The sequence below is a fragment of the Stegostoma tigrinum genome, chromosome 28 (genome assembly GCF_030684315.1).
Source record: "Stegostoma tigrinum isolate sSteTig4 chromosome 28, sSteTig4.hap1, whole genome shotgun sequence".
In the NCBI taxonomy this organism is placed as follows: Eukaryota; Metazoa; Chordata; class Chondrichthyes; order Orectolobiformes; family Stegostomatidae; genus Stegostoma; species Stegostoma tigrinum.
Window position 1 is genome coordinate 18,588,680 of NC_081381.1, and position 19,941 is coordinate 18,608,620.

At 40.8% G+C, this 19,941-nt stretch overlaps 1 protein-coding gene across 9 annotated transcripts in view; it reads left to right on the forward strand.

Moving 5' to 3' along the window:
* Window positions 1–19,941, forward strand: part of agrn (agrin) — a 545,020-nt gene that overhangs the window by 410,599 nt on the left and 114,480 nt on the right. For all 9 annotated transcript variants that reach the window (XM_048561783.2, XM_048561787.2, XM_048561785.2 and 6 more), the window contains 7 exons: window positions 2,272–2,377; window positions 7,038–7,424; window positions 9,785–9,913; window positions 11,271–11,398; window positions 12,590–12,704; window positions 12,841–12,960; window positions 17,642–18,007. In XM_048561783.2, coding sequence (XP_048417740.2) covers window positions 2,272–2,377; window positions 7,038–7,424; window positions 9,785–9,913; window positions 11,271–11,398; window positions 12,590–12,704; window positions 12,841–12,960; window positions 17,642–18,007 — 1,351 coding nt within the window. The remainder of the gene's footprint in view (window positions 1–2,271; window positions 2,378–7,037; window positions 7,425–9,784; window positions 9,914–11,270; window positions 11,399–12,589; window positions 12,705–12,840; window positions 12,961–17,641; window positions 18,008–19,941) is intronic.

The following is a 19,941-nucleotide window of genomic DNA, read 5'->3' on the forward strand; positions in this document are numbered from 1 at the left end:
CAGGAGTCCAGAGGTCTGCCCATTGTGGATAGGAGTTCACATGGATGGTACAAGGGGAAAGATGGGCATAGGTTGAATAGATGTTGCACTAAGTTGGCATAAGAGCAAGGGCCAAGGGGCAATGGTACACATCTATAGATTAGCATGCAGGGTAAGAAGAAACTTGGATGGAGGCATAGGTCATCATGGAGAGGGTGCAGGTGAGTGTTTTCGCAGAATGGACAGAGACGTTTTTATTGTATTATTTTCCTTACAAGCCCAGACCATGGCTCACTTCAGGCCTTGGCAGTCCCTGTGTCCACCCCAGTGCCATTTCTATGGGCAGCGGGTCTGACTTTGGACAGCACCCATCTCTTCCCCTACCCCAAACAGCAATTAGAACCTTTACACTTTGGAGGGAATATCCAGGCCTACGTAACGGAAATCAGAACCTCCATTGTGATCAGATTAATTTGATTACTAAAGGCTTTGGCAAAGGATGGGATGGAATGTGTGAAGCTGGCTACTTCAGATCTGAAACTAAATATTTTCTTAGTGAGACGCTGGGCTCGGTGAGGAAGCAAAGAAAGTTAGTGTCTACATACAACTAAGTTAGTACACACAAAAAAGTATTTTAAAAAAGTATTTTCTTTTATGTCAAGGGTATTGGAATTCAACTTTTTATTTCAAAAGTATACTTTATTCATAAAAAATATTTATGTACATACATTGCCACAAAAGCACTTTGGATCTGTGTAGTATATCAAAGAAACAAAAACATTGGAGTTTGACTCTATCCAAACAAACCGAAGACCTTTCCTGCTTGAACCTGACTGTATTTACAGGCATTCAAGGCAAGTGATGTTTCAGTTATACAGATCCTCAGTGAAATCCAATCTGGAGTATCACATTCATTTTAGTAATTAGATTAGATTCCCTACAGTGTGGAAACAGGCCCTTCGGCCCAACAGCCCACACCGCCCTTTTGCAGCACCCACCCAGACCAATCCCCCATAACCCACACACACCTGAACACTACGGGTAATTTAGCACAGCCAATCCACCTAACCTGCACATCTTTGGACTGTGGGAGGAAACCCACACAGACACAGGGAGAATGTGCAAACTCCACACAGACAGTCGCCCAAGGCTGGAATTGAACCCGGGTCCCTGGTGTTGTGAGGCTGCAGTGCTAACCACTGAGCCACCATGCTGCCCACATTCATTAGTGAGGATATGTTGACTTTAGAATGAGTACAGCAAAGATTCATTAGAATAATAACTGGATTTGAAGAATTAAACCATGAAGATGCACTGAACCAGACTTGAATTAGCAAGATCAGACATGATCTAATCAAGGTATTTAAAAGGGTAAAGGAGTATGATTGGGTGGATGTGAAGGAACAATCTCTCTGGTGGCGAAATCGAGAAAAAGATGGTAATTATTGTAGAATTGAAGTTTTATCGCTTTAGTTTCGAGTTTAGGAAACACCCTTTTTTGAGAAAATGTTCACAAATGGGCAGACAGTGGTAATGTCATTTCACTAGTAATCTAGAGCGACAATGCTAATATTCTGGGGAGGGACATAGGTTCACATCCCATCGTGGAAGATGGTGAAATTCAAATGCAGTAAAAATAATGCTCTGGGATAAAAAGCTGAGTATGCCCCCACTGTCATAAAGTTCCTTCTGATTCAGTAATATCCTTTAGGGAAGGAAATGTGCTGTCCTCACATGGTTTGGTCTATGTGTGACTCCAGACCCATAGCAATGGTATTGGTTCTGAACCCTCTGGGCAATTAAGGATGGGCAATAAATGCTTGCCTAGCCCGTGACACCCACAAGTTTCAGAAAATTCTGGAACTTGATTCTCCCCAAAATCCTGCTGGGCTTTGAGTCATTTGGAACATTTTGGGTTTGAGATACATCGACGTCTACTGGCCCAGTGACCCAAGTGGTCTTGGGACAGAGGTGGTTGCATGGAATTCAGGCACATATCAGTCAGGATCTCGGTGAATACAAGCAAAATACCACAGATGCTGGAGATTGGCGATAAAAACAGAAAGCGCTGGAGAATCTCTGGCAGCATCTGTGGAGAGAGAATCAGGGATAACATCGTGCTTCTTTGGAACAGAGAGGAAATGTGACAAGCTTTTGAGATTGAATTGAATACTGGAATGTAATGGAGGGAACGGATGGCCTGTCCATTTCCAGAACACTGGAAATATGTTGTTGAGCATGCAATTCAAATTTTGTCCAACCCTTGCTTATTTGTTCTTTGGACAATATCAGGTCTGTGGCTCTGATGGCATAACCTACGCAAATGAATGTCAGCTCAAATCTATTGGATGTCGCCAAGCCACCGTGATCACAGTCACACACCAAGGGCCTTGTCGAGGTAAGGAAGTTGGTGAAGCACACAATGATATTTCATGTTGGAAAGTAACAATGAAGGGATTGGGCGAGAGTTCTGTGGGAAATTCCAAAGATGCTTGAAAGTCCCTGAGTTGGATTTACTCCGTGAGCAGATTCAAATTGAGTCTGTGGGGTTAAAAAGGCAGTTTGCCTCCTCTTCTGGAGCAAGAAAGCTCACGATATTTTGATCCTTGTTTGTGTGGAGACTGAATACGCATTGCACACTTTTCTGAAAGTGATGATACTGGTAATTGCACATTTAACTAGCTCTTAAATTAGCGCTCATTCAGTTTGGTTTCTGAGTTTGGTATTTGTGCATTGATCCCCTTCCCTTGACCCTTTGCATGATGAATGCGGTTCCTGTCCCTCCCCGGCAGCATCAACATTTCAAAATAAAAACCAAAAGAACTGCAGATACTGTAAAGCAGAGACAAAAATAGATATTGCTGGAAAAGCTCAGCAGGTCTGGCAGCTTCTGTGGAGGGAAATCAAAGTTAATATTTCAGGTTGAGTGACACCTCCTTAGAACTGTTGATAGGTCAAAAAATGTTTTTTATGCAGTAGAGTGGGGGAGGAGGTAAAATGTAAACGATACATGGGGATAGAGTCCAAAGAATGATAAGAACAAATTAGACAGACAAAGGAAATACAAACCAAAAGAACTGTGGATGCTGTAAATCAGGAACAGAAACAAAATTGCTGGAAAAGTTCAGCAGGCCTGGCAGCATCTGTGAAGGCAAAAACAGTTAATGTTTCGGGTCCAGTGACCCTTCCTCAGAACTGATGGTGGCTAGGAAAACGTCACTTTATATGCAGAAAGTAGGGAGGTGTGTTGGGTAGGGAGTAAACAATAGGATAGAGCCCAAAGAGAGAGAGAGAGAGAGAGAGGTAGTTGGACAGACAAAGGAGTTGATAACGATCAGGCTGGGAGGGTAAATAGCTGTTAATAGGGACTGCTAGTGGCTGACAACAGGTATGGGGGAACAGCAGACTGTGATACCAAGAAACCGAAAGAACTGCAGATGCTTTAAATCAGAAACAAAAACAGAAATTGCTGGAAAAGCTCAGCATGTCCTCTGAGGGAGTGTCACTGGACCTGAAACATTAACTCTGATTTCTGTCCACAGATGCTGACAGACCTGCTGAGCTTTTCCAGCAATTTCTGTTTTTGTATGTGGTAGCAAGGTCTGGTTGTGGGGGTTGGGAGAGCGGAAGCCCTAAAGTTATTGAACTCGATATTGAGTCCAGAAGGTTGCAGGGCAACCAGGCAGAAAATGAGGAGCAACGTTTCAAAGACTGAATGGTACATATGCCCCTGTTCCACCTGCCCTCAACATCTTGGGGCTCCATTGGCACCTGTAAAATCTGCTTTGCTGGCCCAGATATACGTCAGGGGGTCTACAATGACCTGACGTGCCCCTCTGCCAAATTGACACACATGCAAGAGAAGCAAAAAGCTTACCCCTCTGCATCTACAATTCCTGGATCCCAAATGACAAGAGTGCCAATATAGCAGATGCTTTCAGATATAGAATGCATTTGAAGTTGGCAAAAAGGGCAGAATGAGTGTGGTGCCAATGTATTGCTTCACAGTTACCTAGTACAATGGGAGGTTGTGTTAACCAGGTGAAGCTCTGATACAAATTAATTTGGAATGGAATTGTTTTCAGTATGAAACTAAACAAGCAATTACCATGCTAAATAAATCTTAAGACATTAACACCACATAATGCACCTGTCCAAATCAGCAGCCAGGACTCTGGTCAGCAATATGAAATCATTACACAAATATGTTTACAAAGAATGGGCTTACATTCAGGGGATTCTTTTGTCTTCAGTCACTGACATCAGTTTGCGCTGATATTATAGTAGAGATAGCGAGCTTTGTCCTGCAGTTTCGGATAGACAGTGGGAATTTGTGAGAGCAGTGAGACAGAAGAAAGCCTTCCATGTAAATGTGGAGCTCAACATACAATGAGTTCAAGCATAGAGAGTCAAGTCAGATACTTAAAAACAGAAAGTGCTAGAGAAACTCAACATGTCTGGCAGTATCTGCAGAGAGAGAAACAGTTAATGTTTCAAGTCTGATATGACTTGACAAGTCAGTGAATAGCACATGGTCTTAGGTTGGATGTAGTAGGCAAATAGGGTCAATAAGGCTCTCTGGAGAGAACCGTTCATAAAATTCATCAATAAATTCAGTAGTAGAGAGCTATTTTTGAAGCGAGTGCTGCTTAAGAAGTTAGTGTTGCTGTATTAAAATTCTGTCACCAACAAGTTAACCCATTTGAATGTGACACCCAACTTGAAAAGCAACAAGGGTGAATTTACCATTAAGAATAGAATTTCTCGGTGATATAATGCGTGTTAACAAATTTTTAGCACTTGATCATCACTCCCACTTACAGATCACACCCCACCCCCATGTCTTTTATTTAAAAAAAATCGTTGGATTATCTTAAAGATAATAATACAAGGGAGTTTGGGTCATGATGTGAATAGTTTCCAGTATTTTTATTTTAAGTTCATTTTTCTTACATTCTCCCACATCATTTGTGTTTTATTGGTGTCAGCAGGTTCTTCCATTACTTTGCTATTCAGATGGGAGAGGCATTGCAATTGAGCCCAGTCCTTGTGCACATAAATCTTGAGGCAATTTCAGAGTGCCCCAACTTTTGACTAGCTGAAACCAGAAAGCTCTGGATGGCGTGGTGGCTCAGTAGTTAGCACTGCTGCCTCACAGTGCCAGGGACCTGGATTCAATTCCACTATCAGGTGACTGTCTGTGTGGAGTTTGCACACTCTCCCTGTGCCTGCGTGGGTTTCCTTTGGGTGTTCTGATTTCCTCCTACCGTCCAAAAGTGTGCACGTTAGGGTGGATTGGCCATGCTAAATTTCCCCGTAGTGTCCAGAATGTGCAGGCCAAGTAGATAAGCAATGAGAAATACAGGGGTACAGGGATAGTGAGGGCCTGGATGAGATGCTGTTCGAAGAGTCAGTGTGGACTTGACAGACCAGATGGCTTGCTTCCACACTGTAGGGATTCTATAAATTTAACTAAGACCAAAGGCTTGAACTTGGGATAATGCTTGTTTCACATGGCTCAGTCCATAATGGGCTATTCACTATGTTGGTAGAGGGTTAGAGAGTACCACAAAGTACCGGTTGCACATAAAGCACAATCTCTCCTCAGCATTGGTCAGTATAACTGAGCCCGTATTTTACTAAGTTATTGTATATTACCATTCTATTCTGTTACAATTGCAGTATTTATTAAAAGTTTCACTGATTAGAGAAATAATTACTCTCTTACAGACCCTGGTCAGATCTGCAGTTCTTTGCACCAGTTGTTCTGAGAACCACAATTATTGAAGTACTCAGTAAATAGTGCGTGAGACAGTGCTGCAGTAAATGCACTAGTTTTTGTAAATTAAAATAGTGCCATTTCCTCTTTCACCCTCTGAGAACTGCAGTGTGAATAAATCATGTGTGCAGCTGTTAACAATGGAATTAAGAGTTGAAGCAAATTCTGAGACTAAAGCGTGTCCAGATTTTGAAAACAATTTGGACAATCGAAGTTCATATGCTTTGTTGCAGATGTCAGGAGTATAAGATTCCTATTCTGTAACCTGGTGTGAATGTGTTTGTTGTGTGACTTCCAAAATCACATTTCCTACTGCTCTGCACTTGTCAGTGCCCATCTCTTGGAAGACACTGACTGTTGTCCGGTGATGATATGATTGGGGAATGGCAGCCTTGGGTTATATGACCATAAAGGCCATTGTTGCAGAAAAAAGCCAGTTACTGCTTTGGCTTTGGGGAAGTGTAACAGCTGTTAAGTACAAAACATAATATATAGCTCCCTTAACTCTTTAGATTTTCCCCGAACAACAATTGGTGCTGTGTTTAAGTATCTAGTTTTTTTTGTCTTTAATTTGCTATATTTGCCAGGTCAAATGTCCATTGTCACACGTCGACTCCTGCAGTGCCCCGACAGTGCCCACAGCCCGCATGCTGTGATAGTCACCAATGTGTAAAAGTGATCGTCTGTTGAGAACAACAGCAAGTAAAATAATGGTTGCTTTGTTGAGCTGCAAGTCTGTCGGTTCACTATTCTGGGGCCTTTTCAGGGACTAATAATTTAAGACCATCTGTTCTGCTGTAGTTAACCTTAACCATCTTGTCTCTTGAGAAAATCACTTTGAATATTCAGTTTTAAAGAGTTAAAGACTGAATGCGAAAGACTTGAGCTGTCACAAGTTAGGTTTACTAACCTGCTTTTTAAAATTGTGAAACTGATCTGTTTGTGTGCGTAGCTTAAGATATGATCAGAGCTAATGGGAACTGCAGATGCTGGAGAATCCAAGATAACAAAGTGTGGGGCTGGATGAACACAGCAGGCCAAGCAGCATCTCAGGAGCACACCTTAGGAGTGCTCCTAAGATGCTGCTTGAGTTGACCTGCTGTGTTCATCCAGCTCCACACTTTGTTAGCTTAAAATAAGTTTTCAGGATAAAGGGGCTTCTGAATTGAGGGTCCAATTCTTAAAGTGTGCCAATGCCTATATTTGTTTTGGTGCTTTCCTAAACATACCTTCATTTACTTCTGTAACTCTATAGAAACCATCTCACCTCTCCATACAGGAACTCCACCGAGACCAACCATTCCTTCTACCACACACTCTCCTCAGACAACCAAATGGTCGAAAATGACCCCATCAACAGTCATATCTTCAACAAGGGAAGACACCATATTGACCGTGCGGGTTGAAAAGGACTCTCGAATGTTTGAAGCAAAGCTCACTCCTAGATCCACAGCATGGCCTGCACATACCACAAGATCATATGTCAGATCAAAGTCATCCACGATAACCAGACGTCCTGTTGTCACTGCCCACCTAACCACTGTCCGGCCTACAACATCCATCATTCCATCTGAACCCCCTGATCAGTCAGGCAGTGGTGATTTCAGTGGGGATACAGATCTTGAAGCAAGTGGTGATCTAGAAGCTAGTGGAGTAGACCCTTCGGGTAACGTGAATTGACTATGATTGGTAAAATGGTCAATGATGCATGAGAGCGTTTGGTTCTTATGGACTGCGGCTTGGAATGTGGAAGTAGAATGATATGCCCTGCAAAAATTGAAACAAACACATTGGCTTTAAAGGTTATACCAATCTTGTTTAGCCTTTCACCTCCCTTCCAAAAGAAAAGTTGAATTTGGTGGCATAGGGTGGCAAGAGGAAAGTTCAACCATTCTTACCAAGAGTTTCCACATTTAATAGTCTTTCACCACGTAGTCCTGTTGAAAGTCTGAATGATTCACCACCTTTGAGACTGAAGAGCTCTTCAATTTGGCTGGATCTAGAGAGGAAGTTAAATTCAGTATGGTTGATCTAATTTGTAATCATAACTCTAGTCCAAGATTTGCAAATCTTTGTACTCAAAAGATTCATCAATCGTAATGCTGCCACTTTACATGTGAAGTCTTACAACTGCTAATTGTGTTTGAAAAGTATAACTATAGATCAATAATTACAAAGACTGAAGCATGAACAGTGCTCAACAGGTAAAGACTTTCTGGTTAATCCAGTCTATCTGATGACGATTTGTGATTCCTTATTTATTGATATATATACTTCTTACCCACCAATGTCAAGGGATCTCCTGGGGGAGGTGAAAGAACAGATTAAATGAAAGCAAGGTCAACTTGGGGACAAATGTTCAATTCTGATCTCCTTAGGCAATCAAAACTAGACCAGGTGATGTATAAAAGAGCTGCTCAATATCTGCCTGATCCAACAAAATAAGTGACAGAAACTCAAAGTGGCACTTTGGGAATTGTACTTGTATACTCTAGTGCAACCTGAGGCCACATTTTACCGAGCGTAACCTGACTATTAGTCTCATAGGTCATCCGGCAGTGAAGCCTCAAACAAAGGTTCTATAAGCTATAGCATTGTTGCCTAAATTGCTCTTAATGCCCCTAGAATTAACAAAGTAGAGTCATTGGCCACTTACAAAATTGAGGTCTTTCAGCAGGAAATTGCTTGGAAGAAATATCTCCTATTGAAAGTAATCAGTCCTTCCAGCCACATATAGTCAGATCGTTGAGACCCCACCCCAATCGTATTTGCTTTTGGCCAATCCCTGATTGCTGCAGACTGAAACTCAAAATATGAGATTGAAACTCAAAGACAATGCAAATATTAATTTGAGTGCTTTTTTTCAAGTAATTTTAGTTTGAATATATATTAAAAGCCAAAAATGAGTATCATTCATCAGACATGATATTGTTCAAAGCAAACTAATACAACTAAATATTTCATTTCATGCCTTATGTTGGGTTTATCCTGTGAGGCTCCTTTGTGGACAAAATTATACCAAATTCTTTATTTGCACCAACGGGATTTATAGAAAAATACTTTAGGTGTTCTGAATATTAAGTAAGTGACTGTGATGACAATCCTATCGGATTGGTGTGTGTGGTTACCAGTGACCTCATGACATTGTGGAAGATTATTGTTGTCAAGGCAACCCATTTTCTGTGAAGTGTCATTTACAAATGCGAGATAAAGGGACCACTCCTTGTGTCTATTGAACTTAATTCTTATAAAGCACTCAAGATTAGGGTCTAAAATTGTGAAACTGCACCATCCAAATGTTTAATCAGAGAATTCAGCAGCACAGAAGGAGCCATATGAACCATTATGCTGATTTATTCAAGATCTCTTTATCCACTGTTTTATGGCATTAACCCATGTATCTTTTTAACCTGTTAATCCCTCTTTTAAGATAGTGGGCAAAGTAATTTTATATAATTTGTGTCAAGTATTCATGAGCTAATGTCAGTTTCACTATCCATGTCATGTGGAAGAATGAATTAAAATAATCAGGGCTTAGACACATGAAAGGGGTTTGGTTTGTCATATGTTGTAGCATTAATGTGTGGACAATGGGTGGTCAGTTCACCCTATTGGCTGTTTGGCACCAGGGATGGTTCAATTTCCACAATGGCTGAGGTCACCAGAAGGATCTTCCCTCTCAACCTCTCCCCTCACCTGAGGCATAGTGACCCTCATTTAAGCAACTATTAGTCATCTCTGTCTAATGGGAGAACGGTCTATGGTCCACTAGGATGATGACCACTTTACCTTTTAATGTGTGGGCAGCATCTATAATGCAGTATATATCAATTTAAAATAGCTGGCTTCAGGGTGTAATGTTATTGTGTGTTCATGGGACGACCCAATCCAGTGCTCCTTAATAAACTTATCAGCTTATTAAGGAATTTAAAAGATGCCTTTAACAGCATCTAATGTTTGGAGTTTAATATTCAATGACTCAGCTATGGTTTCATTGTCTTTGTTGTCATACTGTGTTGTTTGTAGATTCCAATGAGACCATAGCTGAACCAACACCCATCCCAATTGAAAGATCATCGTGTGATAACACAGAGTTCGGCTGCTGCCCTGATGGAAAAACACCGTCTGTGGATGGTGAAGGAACCAACTGTCCCCGTAAGTACCTTGAAGAATGCATGTACTTGCCTAAGGCTATTGACATAACTGCAGGGGCAGCTCAGGCTTTCTGAGAATGCTGTGTGTTAGGTGAGTTGCAATGTTCTGGGGATTTGTTTTCAATGGAATGTGATGATACCTTGCCGCTACCTGTGCGCATTGATCAAACATAGAGTGCTTTCATGTCGACATAAAGTTTTAGTCTTCATAGAATCATATAGTGTGAAAGAGGGTTTTTGGCCAATCAAGTCTGTACTGACAAAACTACTGTAAATCCACACACATCCTATTTTCCAACACATAGCCCACAGCATTAATCTTTATGCCATTTCAAGTGCTTATTGCCTTAAAAATTGGCTGTTGGACACAAATTCCAAAGAATAAAAGTAGCTGTAGCAATAGGGAGACAAAAATACCTGATAGATCTATGGGGTATAACTTGTTCGCTTTTTATTGCACTGGTTAATGAAGTTGAATTTTTTTGTGCACTATCTTAACTGCCTGTGAACCCATTTAGCATTAAATTAGTTGAGCCAGAAATTTAATGGAAACATTTAGCGCAATAATGACAAAAGCAGCAAATAAGACAACAATTTTTTTAATTTGGTTTATTGGAATATTTGAACATTTTTGATTGAGAACTGACAATTTATCTTCCTTCTCAATTATATGCATGTTATCGGCCGACACAGGCAGGCCAAAATTCATAGAAATTCTCTGAAGATAGATTTTGACATGAAATCAGTGAGAGCATTGTGCCAGTAAATAGATTTTCTTATTCTGAAAATTATAGAATTTGCATTCATTGTGGACAAATGTGTGGGAAATTCTTTCTCTCCATAAATCTCCAATCAAGGAACTTAAGTAAATGCTGACATTCGTATAATGGAAGGAATTGAATCAATCAGTGATGTATTCATTCCGACATGCAAGTGCAGAATCTGAATATCACTGATGCAAAGTATGTTTTAATTTCTGTGGAAAAAGTGACTGCTCTAGAAATTTAATTTCTTTATTAATTCCTGCCATTTTAAACCTGCCTCTTCTCTAACGACTCTTTCTCTTTGTCTACTTAACCTTTTGCTAACCTCAATAGTTTGGAACTGTGGAGCAGCTGGTATTGTGGTAACATCTGGTATTTATGGTATTGCGTTATGAACCAAATTTACATGTGCACCTATTCCAAGCTTCCTCTGAACTACTAATTCAAAGAATATAACCATCTTACTAACCCTCAGACTGGCACTACCAACCCACCATTCACTATTATGTCAGCCAGTGATGCAGCCTTGTTTAATGATGCTGACGGGAGCACTGATTAATGCCAGCTTTCCCACTGTGATTTTGCTTTCAATAGCGACTAAGATATTCCAAGGAGTTCTCGTTTTGGAAGAGGTTGAGGGTCAAGAACTCTTTTACACACCGGAGATGGACGATCCCAAGTCAGAACTGTTTGGCGAAACAGCTCGAAGTATTGAAAGTGCTGTGAGTGATGGCTGGCAGCTGATGAATTATGCCTTTGTCCTTTTAATTTTTACCAAACAAGTAGGCCAACGAAGTTCAAGGAGTGTGTAAAGTTTAGTAGTAATAATAATAAACTGTCCATTGCCAGGAATGACAAGCTAGTCTTGCAAAGTTTTGGCGTGCATTAGTTTCTGAAAAATGACCAAAAGCTTGTGGATTTATTTCGTCTTCCCAGGCTGTTCTGTTGGCCATGCTTGGAATATATTGGCCCACAGTCAGCTCTCTTTATTCTCTCATTATTTGGGAATTATTCAATGGAATTTTATGCTGTGGAATACTGTGGTTAATCTCTTTTTCACCACAAAATGTTGCAAATGCGTTACCTTCCCTGCGTACTGTTTAGCCCCTTTGAGTCCACTACTGCTGTTACCTTTACTGTGGAGTAAAATAAATTGTAAAATTGCCAATGTGTGGAGAAGTAACATTTACAGCTTTAAATACCCAAAGTGCTGGAGCAACCTAGCAGGCCTGGCACCGAGAGAAACAAAGTTACATTTCAAGGTTAATGTGACACTTTCAGGAGTTCAGAACAGTTTTGAAAAACCTTCTGTGAACCCAGCAAAGTAGCAGAGCCAGCTATTTAGTCAAACTGCTTAGCAACTTCTGTTTGGCTCCTGATTTACAGCATCCGCAGTTCTTTCAGTTTTCATTAAGATTATGATTAGACTTGCTGAGTTTTTCCAGCACACTCTGCTTTTACTTCAGATTTCCAGCATACGTAATGTTTATTTTAACAAAACAGCACATGCTTTTCAGTTTCAAAACAAACTTAAAACTGCTTCATGGTAGAAATGGAGTTTCCTCCATTTCTCTATCCCTGGTTCCCATATGGCACCAACTACTGCAGACATTCACTATTATTGTTCTTTATTTCATCTTTGCAAAGTCTAAGATATTTTCAAGTTAATTTGTCCTCTGATTTTTCCGTTCCATCTTATTTTGGTTGCACTCTGCAGTGGGTTGGTGTGACGGTCACCGTTTAACTGAATTCTGGGCAGTAGCTTCACAGAGCACTAGTTGAGAAACATGTACAAAAAGGGATTCGGCTATTTCTGAAGAGGAATTGATTAATTGCATTATTTTCAACAAACTTTGGATTGTTTCTAACATCTGATTGTTTATCCATGTGCCCCACAATCTCACCTTCTTCAGCTGGAAGAACTCCTGCGGAACTCAAATGTGAAGAAGGATTTTAAGAGTGTCCGAGTCCGCGGTCTGGGAGCAAGCAAATCTGTGCGCACCATTGTTGATGTCCATTTTGACCCACGTAAGTATTTGCTGGAGCAACCTATACCACTCGGTCACATGAAAAAAGCAAGACAGGGCATTTTTTGTTACTCCTTTCTTTTAGCTAGTTACATTCTGACTGCTTATCAGTTTTTTATGTTCCATGTTCTTCCCAGGGACAACTTACACTTCCCGAGATGTACAAAGGGCGTTGCTTCAACAAGTAAGGCTCTCGAAGAAGAAATCTATCATTGTAAAGAAACCAGAACAGGAGAACATCAAAATCGTGGAATTTGGTAATGCGAATTTTGCTGACTTTTCCTTTTCTGTCTGCTTCAGTTTCTTCCCTCACCCCACCTCCCTGCTAAAGGAAAAGAGCTGGTCTCTGGGCTAGGGTTCCACAGCAGTGTCTCATGCCTGGCGTTATACAGTGAACATCGAAGGTCTATTTTACTTGGGGAAACAATCTGAATCTACCTCACAACCACACACACCAGGGCAAAGCAGCCTTGGCCAGCCACTCCAAGAACACCATCACAATGAAGCCTTTTCAGTAACGCAAGTCAAACAGAACCAAAGATCTCCTTTGGCTTGTATGTTTTGTTGTCACACTATAAACTCTTTTGTTGCTTTTGTAGACTGTAAAATTCAACGTAACAAGTAATGGCCTTTTTTTATTGAATCTAGTAAAATCACTTGAGTTTTATTCATGCACCCTATGCGCTAGTCTGCCAAACAAAAGTAATTATTATTTATTTTTCAGTGTTAACATCTGTTGATGAACACCATCTTCTGCTAAGTGTTGTGAATGATTCTGTGCAGTACTACGGCGAAATACGGAGAGCTGGAATATTAATACCTGTAACCACTGGGGAAGAATAGCAGATCTTGTAACGTGTTCTGGGTAACATGGCCTCATCATAATCAAACTATGCTCTGCAGATGTTATTTCCTTTTTTCAAAAGAGGAAAGGAACACCTCCACAGAGCTTTGGCCAAAACTGGAACAGCTGTTTTCTCGTTTTATTTGGTGCAATTCTCTGGAAAATTCTATGCAACAGATCATAAACTGTCATGACGTTGCCCAAGCCAGACTGAATAAGAAGACAGGGTATACTGCTACCCTCTGGTGGTGGCAAGATTCTGGACTTCTGATGGTACGATTTGTCAGGAAGTCCCCTTAACTGACCTTTGAACTTTGCGAATGTCTTCTTAGAAATCTTAAAGTTAAACCAAAAGTCAGATATATCCTTCAAAAGAAAAGATATTAGTGATTTTGTATTGGGCTTGTTGTAACTTTACTAAGCCCCCAATATAATCAACCCCATGATGATGATGATGATGACCATTTCAGTGAGAAAGTGATAGTGTGATGTTCTCACCTTCTCCAAATGCAGCATTTTTAAAAAAGTACTTTCATCCTAATTTATGTATTTCAAATTTATTCAAATTGTATTTGCAATTGTGTCCATTGAATATAATTGCTCAATTGGGAATTTAATGGTCTGTTGTGAATCCAGAGACTCAGGTAATGGTCTTGGGGGACAGGGGTTCAGACTCAGCCACAGCAGATGTTGGAATTTGAATTCAATAAAAATCTGGAATTAAGAGTCTGATGATGGCCATGAATCCATTGTTGATTGTCAGAAAAACCCATCTGATTCACTATTGTCCTTTAGGGAAGGAAACTGCCATCCTTCTCTGGTCTGGCCTACAAGTGAGTCCAGACCCACAGCAATGTGGTTGACTTTTAACTGCCCTCTGAGTAATTAGAGGTGAGCAATAAATGCTGACCTAGCCAGTGATGCACTCATTCTGTTAGTGAATGAATTATGAAAAAAAAAGTCCCCTTTGTGTCTCAGATGGTAAGAATTGCAGATGCTGGAGTCAGAGATAACACAGTGTGGAGCTGGGTGAACACAGCCGGCCAGGCAGCATCAGAGGGGCAGGAAAGTTGAAGTTTTGGGTCAAGACCCTTCTTCAGATCATAATTAGCAAAAGTACCCTGGCAACAACAACATAAACAGCATAATGCAAACAAACATACAAACTGTGGAACCTGATTGTTCAAGGACCAAATGTGAAGCTCTTGTCGGCTGTTACTGAATTGAGAATCAAGAAAATTGCAGTCAGTTAGTGGCCAGAATTTTAAAAGCAATATTTTGCCAAATTAAGCATGTCCAAACACTTTGTCTGGAATTGTGTTCTAAGTTTTCTGCAACTATGGAAAAATCCTCATCTCAAAGCTAAATGTGTTTCTGAGGGGCGTTTTTCAGATGTCACTGTTTTGATGGGCCTATCCCATTAGAAACACATGGGCCCAGATTGTTACCTGAGGATTGTGATCAGGGTTTTCCAAAATTGCAATCCTGTCCCCTATTCCGCTGCGCCCCCTTACGCAGTTTTAGAGTCATGGGGGTTTACAGCACAGAAAAAGGCCCTTTAGCCTATTGAGCCCATACCAGTCACAAACAACCACCTATCTATTCTAAGGCCATTTTCTAACACCCGTCCCATAACCTTGTATGCCTCGCCATCTCAAGTGCTCATGTAAATATTTCTTGAATATCTTGACGGTTTGTGCCTCCGACTCCCTTACTCCTACCACCTTCTGTGTATAGTTAGAGATTAGAGTTAGAGACCGATTAGAGGAACGCAGTTCGTTTCCCGTGGCTGGGGAGTTCAGAACAAGATTCACAGTCCTCAGGATATGGGGTAAGCCATTTAAGTCTGAGATGTGGAAATGCGTCACTATTCACAGGATGGTCAGCTGGTGGAATCTGCTACCACAAGGTTGTGGAGACCAGATCACTGAGTCTGTTCAAGAAAGAGATTGACATGATTTTATTTTTTAATGTATCAAAGAGTATGAATAGAAAGTAAGAATATGATGTTAAGATTGAGGATCGGTCGTGATCATATTGAATGGGTAACAGGTTCAAATGTCCAAATGACCTACTCCCACACCTCATGTTCTATGTTTCTAATTACAAAAACTATCAGGAGTCAGAGATGAGACATCTGCCTTCATCTTAGCCTCATGCTAGACTCCCCCTTCTCCTCTGGATAACATTATCAGATCAGGCAGTGCTCGATACAGCTGTAATATTAACTCTTCCAACACCAATACCTTAGACAACATTTATGTTCCACACAAACCTCTGCTGAATCTAAACTACTTATTTCATCTACTTTTCTACCTTGGTACGCAAGGAACATATTTGTTCATTCATGGAATGCCAACGTTCATTGTCTATCTCTAATTGCACTTGAGGTACCTAAAGGCACTTTATAGACCTGCAGCAATCCATGTGATGTAAGGTGCACTTATACTTCAATCAGGAATGGGCTCCAGGAATTTGATGACACAGTGAAAAATAGGCAATATAGATCAAAACCAAAATCCTATCACTTAAATGACTTCAGTTTAAATTTCCTTAAATGCATCTATGCTGGTCACCTCAACCTCACAATGGAGTAGCAAGTCCAACATTCTCACCAGTCTCTGAGGAAAGAAATTACTTCTGAATAGTTTACTAGAGTTATTTGTTAACTTTCTTATGTTCACACTCATGGGTTTTGAACTCATCCACTATTGGAAACATTCTGTCGATGTCCATCATTCAGCACCCTTTCTAAATGTAAAAATCCCTACTGAAGTATCTGTCAGACTCTTTGTCTGGTTGGTCTTTTCAGAAAGTTATAGCCTTTCAGTTTTGTGACTGTCTCTATGAATCTTTTCTGTACTTTTGCCAGTGATTTACATTTGTTATACAATACGGAGAGCAGAATTGATCACAGTGTTCTTACTCTGGTCCAACCAATGTAGTCATTGAAACTGAATATTAGGCGCTGTGTTTGAAAGTTAGCCAATCCAATACCACTCATTGTGAGGTGAATTTTGACCTCTACATAAATTAAATACAACTTCTCTGCTTTTAAATTTGGTTCCTCTGGCAGTGCACCCCAGTGTTTTGTTTCATTTTGGGTGTCTTCATCCCTCAGTCTTTCAGATGAAAGATGTATTTGCAGCCTTCATGTGAGATGGGGTCTTCAGTTCAGGTTAGTTTGGATGTTGTGCTCTAATTCACAAACCTGCGTTGCACAGAATTATTTTCCTCTGGTAGTCACCTCAATGAAGAGTGCATTCCCAGCCTTTACTGGTATTTGAAATTTTAGTATTCAGCGAGAGAGAGAGAATCAGATTCCACATGATAAATTGGACAGTGTTTTCCATTGTGCTAGGTGTGTTTTTTGTTGCTGAATCTCTGTTCATTACTGGAGGTAATGGTTTAGTGGTAATATCATTATACTACTAATCCAAAGACCCCTGCAACAGAAAGAGAAACTGCTGGAGAAACTCAGCAGATCTGGCAGCATCAATGGACAGAAAGCAAACTTAACGCTTTGAGTCCAGAGACAGAAGCTCAATTCTGAAAAACTATTCTGAAAATAACCTAGAGAGGGAGGTACATGTATTCAGTCTGTTTTTATTTCCCCTTAAAACTAAGGAACTATTAATCTTCAAGCTGATGAATTACACCAGCTGCCTGTTTCCTTTCTGTATCAACCGTTTGGGTGACAAAGAGGCTTACTTTTTGGATAGTATCTCTATCCAACTCAGAGGATCTATAGCTCACACAATAAATGAATATAGAGTGAGTTTTGAAATGGAAGTTCCCCTAAATTATGTAAAGAATGGCTCTAAATTAAATGTGAAAAATACAATCTTTAGTTTTAAAATGTACAATATTGTGTTACAATTTTTGTCCGCTAGCACTCCAGAGAAGCGTTTGGAATACTTTACACATTAAGAGATGATATATAAATGGAGGTGGTTGTTATAATTAACATCTGACAGATTTATGTAAATGCAATGTATCATGGTGTTTTTAATTCTGCTGCCAAATTTTACGGTGCGGGTGGTACAATTCAGTTTGTGTGTGGGTTTTCCTGTTTGATTTTTTTTAAACTATAGATCTGGCACCACAGCTGTTTACAACCACCAGCACAACCACAGCAGCCACAACAGCCCCAGTAACCACTGCATCCACGCTGGTCACCCTGCCACTGGCAATCACCAGGCGGCCCCACGTTACCACCAGGCGGCCCAAGTCCCACCAACTGGTCAAGGGGCTTCCCACCTCTCCGACAACCACGATGGAGGCAGCCACCCCCAGGCGGCCCCTTCACGCCAAGGAGACTCCTGCCGAACTGCCAGACGTCTACGTTCCAAAACCTTGTGATTTACACCCTTGTCTCCACGGAGGCACTTGTGAAGATGATGGGAAGGATTACACATGCAGCTGCCCAGCTGGAAGGGGAGGAGCTGTTTGTGAGCAAAGTAAGAAATGTAAAACTCATAATGGGGTCTAGATTTCTCCAGTCAATGTCTTTAAGGGTAAGACATTTGCCTTGACAAAGGTGAATTCTCTCCAGTTTTTCACTTCTTCTGCTGATGATGGCGACTCTCAAGCTCTCAAGGCTCTCCAGGATTTTGTAAATGTGACAATTAACCATCGCTGAGTTTTGTTCATGAATGGGAGGCAAAAACAGAAATTGCTGGAGAAACTCAACAGGTTTGGCAGCATCTGTGCAGAGAAAGCACAGCTAATGTTTCAAGCTCAGTGATTCTTTTCGAGAGCTCAAGTTAATGTTAACTCTGTTACTCCCTCCATAGCTGCCAGACCTGCTGTGTTTCTCCAGAAATTTCTGCTTTTGTTTCAGATTTCCAGCGTGTGGAGTTCCTCGTTTTGTTTTAATGATGGGAGGCAATTTTAACAACGTTAAATCTGAACCGAAACCTCTGTCCTGGAAAGACATTCAGTCTTGCCTATTTTCATTGCATCAGAAGCAAGAGTGGGGACAATGGCCATTCTCATTCTGCAAACCTTTGTCTGGTTTTCCTGAGTATAACCATCTTGGTTGTGATTAACTTCCTCAGGATAGAGCAGCACTTGAACCTGGGACGTTGCCAACGTGCATGCCTACAAATGTTTAATTTATTAGGAAGTCCATTTCCTTTTCTTGGCCTCTCTCAATATCATGTCTGGGTCAAAGATTAGGGAAGTTGCTCATTTCTAGACTTCAGCCGACAGAGTTCTCTGACAGCCTGCAGGAGCTAACCTTTCCTGTGTTCCCCACTTCTGTGGGAAAGTGATGCACCTTTGCAAACCACTTTCAAAAGGTAGTATGGCTGAGATCAGGAGCTCGAACCTGTAGGACACTGCCACAAACCTGTCACCCTTCCACTCTGCAGTGGGTTCGTCCCTAATGTGTTAGAATGGTGCATCTTAGCTCAATGTGCAAAAGATGTAGCCTTTATTTTCTTGCCAATGTTGTTTGCCCTTTGAAAGAAGGGCAGCACGGTGGCTCAGCAGTTAGCACTGCACCCTCGCAGCTCCGGGGACCCGGGTTCGATTCCAGCCTCAGGCGACTGTCTGTGTGGAGTTTGTACATTCTCCCAATGTCTCCCACAGTCCAAAGATGTGCAGGCTGTGCTAAATTGCCCTTAGTGTTCAGGGGTGTGTGGGTTATAGGGGAATGGGTCTGGGTGGGATATTTCAAGGGGCAGTGTGGACTTGTTGGGCCGAAGGGCCTGTTTTCACACTGTAGGTAATCTAATCTGAAAGAAGCTAGCAGACATACAAATAAAGAGACTAACCGGAATCTTTGATTAGATTTATTTTATTTTATTCAATGTGCATCTCTGTGAACATTTTGCTTGTCTTGTAAGTTTAAAAAAACACATTAAACTAATTGAGTCACATCTGTGCCACTGTTTGAAAGAGTGATTCAATTAGTCCCACTCCCATACTTTCCCCACAGACCTGTGCATTTTTCACTTCCATTTAATGACACCCTCAACCCCTTTGTGTTTTCTTCTGTAGCTGGTAGCTAAATAAATTTATATGTTTTGAATAAGCTGCAATTGAAATTGCCTTATTGTCATTTTCCATACTTTTTGGCCTCAGCAGGTACATTCCCCAAACAAACCTGATACAGGGCAACCTGCTGATTTCTTTTTTTCTTTGCTGAAGTGGTGTCCATGCTGATTCATTTCATTATCGTCAACTGTATTTTTGGATTGAAATTCACATTGAGCTGAGATGCTACTTCAGAAGCTGCGTAATTAATGTCATCACATGCAATTCACTATTATTACAGTAAATACCTTTTCATTTTAACACATGGTAATCTTTTTTGGGGACTATAAAGAAATTGGAGCAATGCTTTCCCTGCATCAGTATTCTAGATCTCCCAGAGTGTGTAATTCAG